Here is an 11,668-nt window from a genome sequence, read left to right as displayed (position 1 = left end):
TGGCGACAACCAGTAACACAACAGTTAGTACAACAACAATATCTCCCAACTACACAATGATAAAGAGCACAACTACAGCCTCTAACAATTACACAACACCAGTGATCATTACTCCGACTATTCTATCTCAAAATAAAACAACTGCAATTATTGGAACCACAGAGAAAAGCACAAATGCTGCAGTGTCTCACAGTACTAAACCTACTTCAGCTCCACTGAAGAACCAGACTGCAAATTTCACCACAGTGAGTTTGACTCATGTCACAACAATAAGCAAAAATGAAACCATGTCCACCACAGCTGCTAGCACCGTCCAAACAGATGACAGACCAGAGGCCGGTTTAACGACAACAACGACAACAACGACAACAACAACAGAAAATGCATCTGTTGTTATTATCTCACCCGCAACCACTGCAACTACTATAACAGGTCATGGTCCACAAGATTTAAATGGCACAACTGCTGAGGTTCCTTTGACTTATACAACACCGCTCACCAAAACTACTACAACCACCACAGTGGCTGGTATGTAGATACTGCAGTTTAACCTTTTTAAAAAGTTATTACTATCGAGTTTTAAGCTACAGAACAAAAAAATAGATCTACTGATTTGATGATTTGTTCCTGTAGAGAACACAGGAACTTCCACAACTGATGTACAAACAACTGATGAAGCAGTCTACCTGTTGAATCAAACACAGGCTATATCTCTGCTCAACGCCTCTCAAGTAAATGTCACTCTGCTGCTCTGTTGTGCAACTAACATTTAAATGGATAACGACTGTGTTTGTTTATTTTAATGTCTCATTTGGGAATTTTAAGGTGTCAGTGTTGGTTGAGACGCTGGAGAAGCATCTGGGCAGTCCCTCTGTTTCACCATCAGTGGTAATCAAAGTTGTCAGTAACTTGATGGACAGTAACCCTGAGGCACTCTCTAAATCTGCAAACAGGTTCAACACACACGTCTGTCTTAAAACAAACAAAGAAAATAACATATACACATGCAAATGTGATTTTTTCCCCCTGATGTTTGTGTTGTATTTCTTGGCGACAGGCTGATTCACTTGGTGGATGATCTGGGTGTTAAACTGGCTGTCACTGGTGGCGATGGAATTCTGTCAACCAGTTCCTTAGTTGTTGCTGTGAAAACAGTGAATGGGAGCAACTTCACAACAATCCTTTTTGATGTTTTTAACACTGATCATGTCCAGGTAGTCATCTGCTCATCAAGAGACATTGGTCCTCACATGAGAGCCTTTTTTTAAATAAACATATTTAAGGGCTCAACCACACCTAAACCCAAACCTACCACTTAATTATTTATTTATTGCGTGTTTTCAGTTCAGTGGCCCAAAAAGGACCATGAAAAGTTCAGAGCCTGCTTTGGCGTCTGTATACTTGCCTGCCTCCCTCACATCTGGTATCAGACCTGAAGAGCAGAAGCAGGCCAAGAGCGTCCAGTTTACTTTCTATGCAAAAAATTCATTCTTTAAGGTGCTTTCTCACTGTCATATCAGAATGTATTTATTTATTTTCTGTTTTGATTTATCTAATTGATTATGATCTATATGAAAGGGGTTAAATTTAAAGCGAATCTCATTCTCCTGTAACTGACCTCTGTATATTTCTTCATTTTTGCAGGATGCATCATTAGATAACAAAACTCTTGTCAGCGCAGTTCTAGGCTCAAGTGTGGCTAATCTGTCAATTAGCAACCTGAGTGAAAACATTAAGTTCACCATCCGAAACAGAAACCCGGTTCATGTGAGTGTCATGTGCAGCACGTTAGTAGTTTTGTATTGTTCACTTATGATCATAACATTATATCACTGCAATTATAAACAATATAGGCTCACAAAAAGATAAACTGTAATAACAAATTGTTTTTGGTTTGTAGGAAAACTACACAGCCAAATGTGCATTTTGGGATTTCACGCTGAATAGTGAGTTTGCACATTTCAAACAGTGTCTGTGAAGAGCCAGAAAGCCCCAGGTGTAAATATTCCTGCCCTTGATGTTATTTTTCAGGTGGTGGAGGAGGCTGGAGCTCTGTTGGCTGCTTTGTGGTCAACAGCACCCCTGAATATACAATCTGCAGCTGCAGCCATCTTACATCCTTTGCAGTACTGCTGGTTAGTGTGAATTTGTGCACCTGTTTCTGTTTCATGTATAATTTATAACAACCAGCAACGGAAACAAATTGCCTCAGTTTGTGTTCACTCTCTGTTTGTTGTGTATGCCACTTCTCCATGCAGGATTTGTCCAGACAGGAACTTCCTGACCAGAAGAACACACAAATTCTTACTTTCATCACCTACATTGGCTGTGGAATCTCTGCTATTTTTCTTGCTATCACATTGCTGACGTATCTTTCTTTTCCGTAAGGATCTATTTTGGTGCACATCAATCATTACTGTTTAGTCTTATAAATTTCTTAACGTTCTTTATTAAACTCTGTCTTTGTAGAAAATTGCTAAGGGATATACCAGCCAAGATCTTGGTCCAACTCTGTTTATCTCTGCTCTTCCTGAACTTGGTGTTCCTGCTGGACAGCTGGCTGGCGAGCCACAACAATACAGGCCTCTGTATTTGTACTGCCTTCTTCCTGCACTACTTCCTGCTGACATCATTTACATGGGCGGGGCTTGAGGCCCTGCATATGTATCTCAGCATTGTGCGAGTTTTTACACCCTACCTGAGCCAGTACATGCTGAAGTTCACTTTGACGGGTTGGGGTAGGAATCTTCAAACTTTTACTAGATGATCAATTATTAATTTTTCATTATATCAATATTTTAAATATGTTCATAAATTTCCTTTGATTAACCTTGGGTTTTTTGCAGGTATTCCTCTTGTCATTGTAATTATTGTGATATCCGTGGACAAAAACAACTATGGTTTGATTAATTATGGAAAACACACAAATGACACTTCAGATAACTTGTGAGTTATTTTTTAATATTTTGTTTTGTATGTCAAAGCTTTAGATCCATTTTCTTGATTAAACTCACCAAGAAGCTATGGCTAAGTACTGTAGATAGAACACTTACTTGGGCAAGATACTGAATTCTGATCGTGTATGTGAATAGTAAATGAGATGAATAAGGCTTGTAGTGTAAAATATTTTGAATGGTTAATAACATTTTGGAAAGTGCAGTCTGTGCTTTTCCTAAACGGCATTTGAGAGTAAGCAGCATTCCCATAATGTTGGTTAAACATATTTCTTGAAAAAATATAATAAAGGTTATCTATTTAAATACCACACGATTTTACACAGTGGCATTATTTAACCAGAAATAAGCCAAAATGTACAAGCACCATGTGAAAAACTAAGTATACCATTACTGCTTCCATTAGAATTAAGAGGGTAAACAGCAGCCTGGTTCTCTTAATAAAATACACTGAATTAACTAATCATCAGCAAGTGTTGGCAGTTTGCTGCTCTGGAGCATTCAGGTGTGTGTTAACACAATGCCAAGCAGAAAAGACATCAGCAGCAATCATAGAGAAGTCAGCGGTAACATATTAAATGTTTAGGTTCATTAAAGTACAATTAGAAAAAGACAGAGAAAATATAGCTTATTTGGAAGGGCTGCCAGGAGAAAACCTGTTCTCTTCAAAGGGACATGGCAGCATGGCTTATATTTGCAAAATTACAACTGAAAAAACACAATAATTTTAGAACAATTCCCTTTGGATAGAGGAGACCAAGGCAGAGATCTTTGGACAAAATGCACAGCTCTATTTTTGGCAAAAAACAGTTTATCAGCATAAACACTGCATACAAACTGTCAAGCACAATGATTAAAGGCTGATGATTTAGGCTTGTTTTTAAACCATAGGACCTATACATACTAGTATTCTAAAGGCAAATATGTGTCCATCAGTCCCACAGCTAAACCTTGATGAAAATCCCAAAGATCCCAAAAACAGTAGCAAAGGAAAGAATTAAGGTGCTGAACTGGCCCAGTGAAAGTCCAGTCCTCATCCCCACTGAGATGCTCTGGTGGGACCGTAAGAGTGTAGTGCAATGTCAGGAAATCAGCCATTTCCATTTTTCAGCTTCTGAGTATGAAACTGTGCAATAACCAGTTGAACTAATGTCACCATTCCTAAACCAAAGTATTTCCCAGGAGTGGCAACTGTGGAAAAATGTCCTAACTTGATTCTCCCAACACTGATCAGAGATGATGATTTAAAAACACTATGCAACTGCCAGGATTCTCACATTCCATGAGGCTGCTTTATGGCATGGATTATTGATTCTGATGCACATATTGAAACAGAGCCATTATGAATTTTAGAGTGATTTTTCCAAGTGAGGAGTCAAAATATCCCTGTGGGAAAGGTCTGTTCAACTACTGTAAATGGATTTTGCCATACACATCAACAAATTAGACGGTCCAGCCACCTTAGCAAAGAACTTAACCTTTGATTAATCACACTGCTTTAGTTGTGTCGCCACAGCATCTAATAATTTTGAAGCAACCTAAGTGAAGAGAAAGAAAACAAGTTATCACTGTTTTGAAGCTAAAATGTTCCCTTGGTCATTTCTCCTTTGTTTTATTTCTGTAGCTGCTGGCTGAGTAATAACATAGCCTTCTATGTGGGTGTGGTGGCCTATTTCCTCCTGATCTTTATCCTGTGCCTGCTGGCCTTCATCGTTGTTATGGGACAGCTTTCACGTATCAAGAAGCAGAACCCCCACAACCAGTCTCCCAAAAGAAGTGTTATGACTGATCTGCGCAGTGTCACCGGCCTCGTCATCATCCTCGGCCTTACCTGGGGGTTTGCTCTGTTTGCATGGGGACCCCTCTACTTACCCTTTGTTTACCTTTTTTCTATATTCAACTCTCTGCAAGGTGACATATGTATAAACACCTTGAATTTCTAAATAGGATTGATTATTTTTTATCATAATAACACAAATATATAATAACACAATAATAACACTATAAAATGCATGGATGTATACTATAAGCTACTTCCTTACTGTTCCTGTGTAGGTTTCTTTGTCTTTGTTTTCCACTGCGCCATAAAAGAGAATGTCCGCAGGCAGTGGAGAACTTACCTTTGCTGTGGAAAACTGCGACTGGCTGAGAACTCAGGTGAAATTACTAAATGTTCCCGAAGATTTCTTTAGAAGCACTTTATAGTAGTTCAGTTGGTTACAACAGAGTAAACAGTGGTTGCTTTAGAACCTTTGTCTTCAAATTTTGTTCTTAATTCCCACCAAAATAAGAACTCATTTAAATAAAAACTTAAAGTAATCTAAATAAAGATATGATATATGGATGTAGTATGTCATTCACATCCATGTGTGAGGAGAGCTCAGGTTTAAATCCAAAGCTAAACTTGTTAAATCCACATAGTTTACTGCTTATCATAAACTAGCTAATTACAGTTGAATTCTCTATCTTTCTGAAACTAATGCCCCGACTAATGGGTTGAACTTGCCTCTCACCAACTGCTGAACTCTAGAATTGACATAAAACTAGTAGACCACTCCTACAGTACTTCGCACTACTTGGTTTGTTTTCTTGTTTTCTGGGAAGGCTTTCAGATTTTTTGAGGATTGACTGCTTTAAAGCCAAAAAACATTTGTTAAATATTAGCTACATACCTGATAGATAACTGCTAATTAGTGCTAATGTTCTAGATTTAAGCCTTTAGATAAGCATAAATATGAATGGCTTAAAAGTGTTGCTGGGTTGCTTTGACCTAACAAGAGATTTGGCAGAGATTTTAAAGAATGTGACAGGAAAATCAAAGTGAAATCTTGTCGTATTACCCTGCCTTTTAAAAAAGCAGATAGTTTGAAAGCAAACAAACGTGTCAATTTTCAGCCTATTTTTGGTTAAACAGTCATGTATTCTACAGATTGGAGTCGAACATTCACACAAAACAAGAAGAATATCTCTTGCTCCAGTGCAATCACCTTGGATCCAAAGTTCACTTCTCGAAGCTCCTCTGTTGTCAGTTATGGCACCAATAGCAGTGGTATGTGACGCGGTGGCAGATAGTCCTTTTCAAACATCGCATATTTGAATATATTCTTCATAACACATTGTTCTCATTGCCTGCAGGCTCTGTGTTCGCGGACAGCGGGATATCTGACAGCTCCAACAATGATGTCGTCCTCAACGAGATTCACAGAGGAAATCTGAAACAAGGCAAAACTACCAAATGACTCTACCTGAGCTTTCTTTTGTGATTACAGCCAATTCCAAGAAATGATCTCTGGGAGTTTACAAGATGCAAATTGGAGGAGTAGTTTTCCTTAAGAAAGCCTTAATGTTCCAAAAAAATGAAGGTTCGATGAAGGACTAAAGAGGATCAGGGACAAAGGAAACCTTTGTCTAAATACCTTTAGAGAAGAAGAAATCAAAAAGTGGAGAATGTTTTCAATTCTACACTAATAGTATAGATAATGAAAGAGTCTTGTTAGCAGAGATAAGGTGTACTACTGAAACTGAAACATTATATTGAACTGCATTTACTTGGTAGCCGAGAACAGATGCTGTCAGTATTGTATAGATTATTATCTGGCTATTTCTTTGAGGCTATATTCATTTCTTGAACAGACAAATGACGGAATTTCCAGTCTCAACTCTACATTTCAGTGCCTTTGCCAAATTCTAAGTTTATTCTGGCAGTGTCAAATGGCACTTTGGATGTATTTAGCTACCTACAGAGACAAGGTTGATTGATGCAAAATGTGCACATGCCAAACTCAACTGCTTGATCATATCAGATAAAAGTTGATATCTGCAAGATTATCTAAGGGTGCAGTTCTGTGTTAAATATTGTATTATTCACTACATTATAGAGGGTTTTTTTTTAATTTGGTTCAGACATGCTTTTTATGAAAAAGAAAAAAGATTTGAAATATTTTAATGTGGCGAACTGAAGCACAATCAAAATATGGGATTTATGTCCTGTCCTTTTTAACAAGGACACATTTTGCTAAATGTCCTTGGAAGGCCATTTGCATGCCATGAAAGATGAAATAAAAAAGAAAAAATTAACTTAAACTTGTCACCTGCCCAGCTGCTCTCTCTCTTTTTGCATCAGACTTTCACATCTACTCCACATCTTTACATCTTTAATCAAACCCTTTCAACAGGAGGGGGAAAAAAACTACAATTATGATCCCAGCAGACAACCCTCTCATCACCGTGTTGAGTAACCTTCAGCAGAGCATCTCACGCCCACCCAGCGCCAGTTCAATTGCAGCCTGTCAAGGTTAGCCTCAGAGGTCGGCACCAGTTAGCTATTAAAAGTTTTACATGATTTCCAACCTCAGAACAGGGCGACCTCTAATGTTAAGCCCATGAGTGAGAGATGCTGGGAGAAAAATGAAGAGCTGGAGGCACAGATGTTACACTGATGAGCATGAATACCATAAATTAAATTTAATCCTGAATGCCCAATGCCAATCAATCCTAATTCTGCTTGAAATCATAATCACTGTTTTTTTGTAAACCAAATGTTTTGTTTACCAGCTTCTTCAAAATGCCTTCTAGTTAGAGTCATTTTAAGTTCACTCAAAATTTTAAGGGCATATACTGATGCAGTTTAAACAGTCTTTATTTGTGGTATTGACAGTCATGTTATGCAATGCCATTATACCTTATCACCTTTGTTTTACCTTTTTATGTTTTCATTTTTGACTTTGTGACTCCACTGCGGTCTTAAAGATCCTTGATGTCATGTCTTTTGTCTCTGTTCAACCCTCACATGCAGAAAACTCCAAACTGGAGCTCAGGAGTTAATGCTTTCCGGTTCACATGGAATGAAGCTAAAAAGGCTGTCACGCCAGGTGCCATACTTTATTGCCAAACAAAATGTGTATGAATTTGTGCACATATAAATCATTAAATAAATAAAAACGTTTATATTTATATATTTTCTGTATTAATGGCATTTGTAATTGCTAATGGTAATGTAGTCATGGTACCATTTGGGTACTTGGTAAGATTTGTCTTATGGTACAAAGCTATCTTAGTATCGTAGTTTCAATAATTATTCGCATATTGTGGTGTAAAGCACTTTTATTAAGGCTTATGAACCCTGGCTATAATGAATAAAAGTCAAAACTAATAGGGTGTGTGTTCTCACAATGTTCTACAGAGAATAAAGTTTTTATTTTAAAGCACTTCTATAGATGGGCAAATTTCAGCTTCAGTACATTTCATTAAATCATATCTGTTTATGTATCGTTTTCTATACACCCACTTGTGCTCTTCAGCCTCAGGCAGAAGAGTTTGCATTGACAGTATTAAATGTAAATAAAGACAAATCAAAATCAGTTGGTGTTAAGAGTCATTCAAGTATCTTCTGGGAGCTTGTTTTCCATAAAAACTCTTCAAGTGCCACCATCTTCCACCAGATGTCAGTATAATCCCATCACTTTGCACTACCTTTAACTCTGATATGATGATGGCCTGTTGGCAAGTGTGCAGTTTTATTACAGCTATTTGGCAGGTTATTATTACCGAGGCAAATCTTAATTATAGCTTCTAAGTGAAATAAAAATCCCCCAGCTTTAACCAGGATAATATTACAGTTATAATCCTGTTACAACCACTATAAAACAATACAATTTCTGAATGACAAAAATTCAGCAAGGACTTCCAAGAACCTTAAATTCTCATTTCCCATCATATAATTCATACATGCATGAGAATCCTTTCTGTCTGGCTGATGTCATTCTGTCAAATTCTATATTCCACTTTGCTAAAAAAAAAAAAAAAAAGTGCCATGGATGCAAAATAAACGTGACAGGTTCACTCGGCTAATTTGTTTGCAGATTTAACAAACTAATCACACATCAGCCAAGGGGGCCGTTTTTTTCTCCTCATCTGAAGTTTTAATTAGATTTGAAGGTTAATTTTTACTGCTGCTGTGCAAGTGTGGCCTACGTGCTTTCACAAACAGACTAACAGTAGCAATGTGGGAAAAGGTAAAGGGAGAAATGAAACCACTGAAACTGATAAAACATTTCATTTCTAATTGGATGTTTTATTGTTAATTTCAGGGAAAATATAAACAAACACTATTAATTTACAAAGGCCATCCATATTTCCCCCAGCTGAAGAAAGGCCCATGCCTCTCTTAGGCTACGTTCACACTGCAGGCGAAAGCGCATCAAATCCGATTTTTTTGACCCTATGCGACCCATATCCGATCATGCTATGACAGTGTGAACGGCGCAAATCCGATATTTTCAAATCCGATCTGGGTCACTTTCGTATGTGGTACTGAATCCGATACATATCCGATGTTTTAGAAAGCGACTGCTGTTTGAACGGTCAAGTCGCATTAAATCCGCCTTTTACGTCACCGACACAAGACTGAAGCCAATTATCAGCGCCCGAGAAGACATCGCGAACGCTTCCTAGCCATCCAGTGTAGATGTCAGTGAAACTGTTGGGAAGACAACGTAAACATTTTATTTGTACTGTATAATCTGCAGATTCTGACAGAAATCTGCAGCTATCCTTTGAAGCACCGCTCCTCTCTTAAACAGCAATAAGGATAATTATTAGGTTATTTACATTATTATGTAAATAACAAAATAACTTAAAGCAAAAATTGGGAAACGTAAAGTCCGAAGTCTTTATATTAACGGCCATCAGTCAAACAATACTGTTTGTTCTTGGTCTAAACAGAGCGCGTTGTGTGTGACATCTTCTTTTGCGCATGCGGGCCGCTTTGAGCGTTCACACTAGAGAGCGTTTGCTGTCGCATTTTATTTGTAGTGTGGACGAGGAGACAAAAAAATCGGATTTGATCAAAAAATCGGAATTGAGCATTAAGACCTGCAGTGTGAACGTAGCCTTAGGGTTGCAGCTTAACACTTTAATAGCATTTTCATTCATTCCATACCCGCAGTGCTTTATTTGCAGGTATAAAATCCTACAAGGATGTGAAAAATCTTTTTTTTTTTTACACAGGTCTCTCTGTGTATTTTTTCAAATTATTTTTATGTATTTTAAAGTGTAAGAACTGAGACAGCCTGCTTGTGTTTAATAGTGAATAGTTAATCTTTTTGCAGTTAAGGAGATGTAATTCACTCTGATTTTTGGGCTAATGTGAGGGTTTACTCCTTACAAAACTGTACTCTATGCAGCAACTTTCCTTCCCGTCTTTTGCTGTGGTCTTTTGCCCTCAGTGAACAGGTGTAAATGGAGCTAAACCTGTTTATGATGCTTGTCAGCAAATAACTAAACATTAGCAACAGCGTTAACAGGAGGGCAAACTTGCATAAAAGAAGCAGCTCATGAGCCCAAAATCGAATTCACTCATGGTACTCGGACATCCTCGTTACTAGCAGAAAGGTATGTTACTACGATATAAACCTGCAAAAACAAAACCACTCATAGTTCACCATAATTCACAGGTTATTGCTGTAAAATGACAGATTTTGCCTTGAGCACAGTTTGGGTGAAGCCCTATTAGGTGATCACTGTTTGCAAGTTTCACTAAAGCAGAGGAGTGATTCCAGTGAATTGTGGATGGATGGATGGAAGATGGATGGCTCACCATGGCATGAGCTTATCGGCCCTTTGGCAGAAAGAACTACAAATGAAACTGTATGTATTATTTCTGTTCTCTTAAGCCCTCTATCCCTTTCTTTAATTGTACTTTTAAACATGGGAGAGGTGTGCATTACTTTTCAAATTTGTAGCTTTTAACTTGACTAACATTGGTAAATCTGAGATGTTGCAGCTTGCGGACTTTAGATTGCAATATCTCAACTTGCATCACACTTTTTACCTCATACATTGAGATATACCGTGAGATACCCTGAGTTAAGTATTGATTAACTTAGCTGCAAATGTCATAGGGTATATCAATTTTTCCAACTTTGTACCAAATTCAGGTATCCTTGAACCTCAAGTCCTGTATCTGTAAGGCAGTGGGTATTTGGGATGACTGGAAGAAGGCGGATCAAAGTGAAAACCTGGCTGTACCAAAATGGCTGTATTCAACCATTCCTATAATCTGAAAGTGCTCCTAATGTTCAATGATAGGATAATTTTCTTCGGGATTTTCAGAAAGTAGTAAAGAGTAATACATTTTTTAAGTACTAAAGAACATACCTATTACGGTACGAACTTAAGTTTTCATAAAATGTAAACATACTGCAACTGACTTGACTTATATAATTTTTTTTCCAATGATGGCTTGAGCAAATAAATATAACTATTAAATGTTTTCTGTAGGTGTTGTGAAGATGCAGTTTAAGATAAGAAAACATTCCTCCACAAGCCTCAGAATTGATTTTTTTTTTCATTTAGCGCACAGTTACAGCTTTGAACCTATAGCCAAACTGAACAAGCCATTGATATTATCAACCTGCATGACATGTTATACAACTAAAAGTCTTTCTCATAACAAATGTGCTATTTAAAAAACACTCTCAGATATTTATGAAAATTTGAAGAGCTTTAAAGAACCCTATTAATATAACTCTCAGACATGGTGGTGGAGGGTTGATTTGTTTTGCGGTCACAGGACGTAGGCAACTTGCTGTCACCGATTTGAACATGAACTCTTCTGTATATCACTCCGCTGTATATTCTAGAGCAGAGGTGGGGAACTCCAGGCCTCAAGGGCCGGTGTCCTGCAGGTTTTAGATATCACTGTGGGTCAACAC

The 11,668-nt window shown here is 37.7% G+C and overlaps 1 protein-coding gene across 1 annotated transcript; it reads left to right on the top strand.

The window, feature by feature from the left end:
• Positions 1 to 1,241: 1,241 nt before the first annotated feature.
• On the top strand, positions 1,242 to 8,314 carry LOC309714199 (adhesion G-protein coupled receptor G2-like). The gene is made up of 11 exons (XM_082546459.1): positions 1,242 to 1,497; positions 1,645 to 1,767; positions 1,901 to 1,946; positions 2,032 to 2,135; positions 2,259 to 2,383; positions 2,470 to 2,738; positions 2,847 to 2,946; positions 4,579 to 4,865; positions 5,010 to 5,111; positions 5,884 to 6,003; positions 6,090 to 8,314. Exons 1-11 carry the CDS (start codon positions 1,366 to 1,368, stop codon positions 6,191 to 6,193), a joined length of 1,512 nt encoding a protein of 503 aa, XP_082402585.1. The 5' UTR covers positions 1,242 to 1,365; the 3' UTR covers positions 6,194 to 8,314.
• The last annotated feature ends 3,354 nt before the right edge of the window (positions 8,315 to 11,668 follow it).

The sequence above is a fragment of the Aulonocara stuartgranti genome (assembly GCF_965226115.1).
Source record: "Aulonocara stuartgranti genome assembly, chromosome: 9".
NCBI classification, from domain to species: domain Eukaryota; kingdom Metazoa; phylum Chordata; class Actinopteri; order Cichliformes; family Cichlidae; genus Aulonocara; species Aulonocara stuartgranti.
Note: the sequence above shows the minus strand (reverse complement) of the source record. Positions and strands in the feature narration are given on the sequence as shown.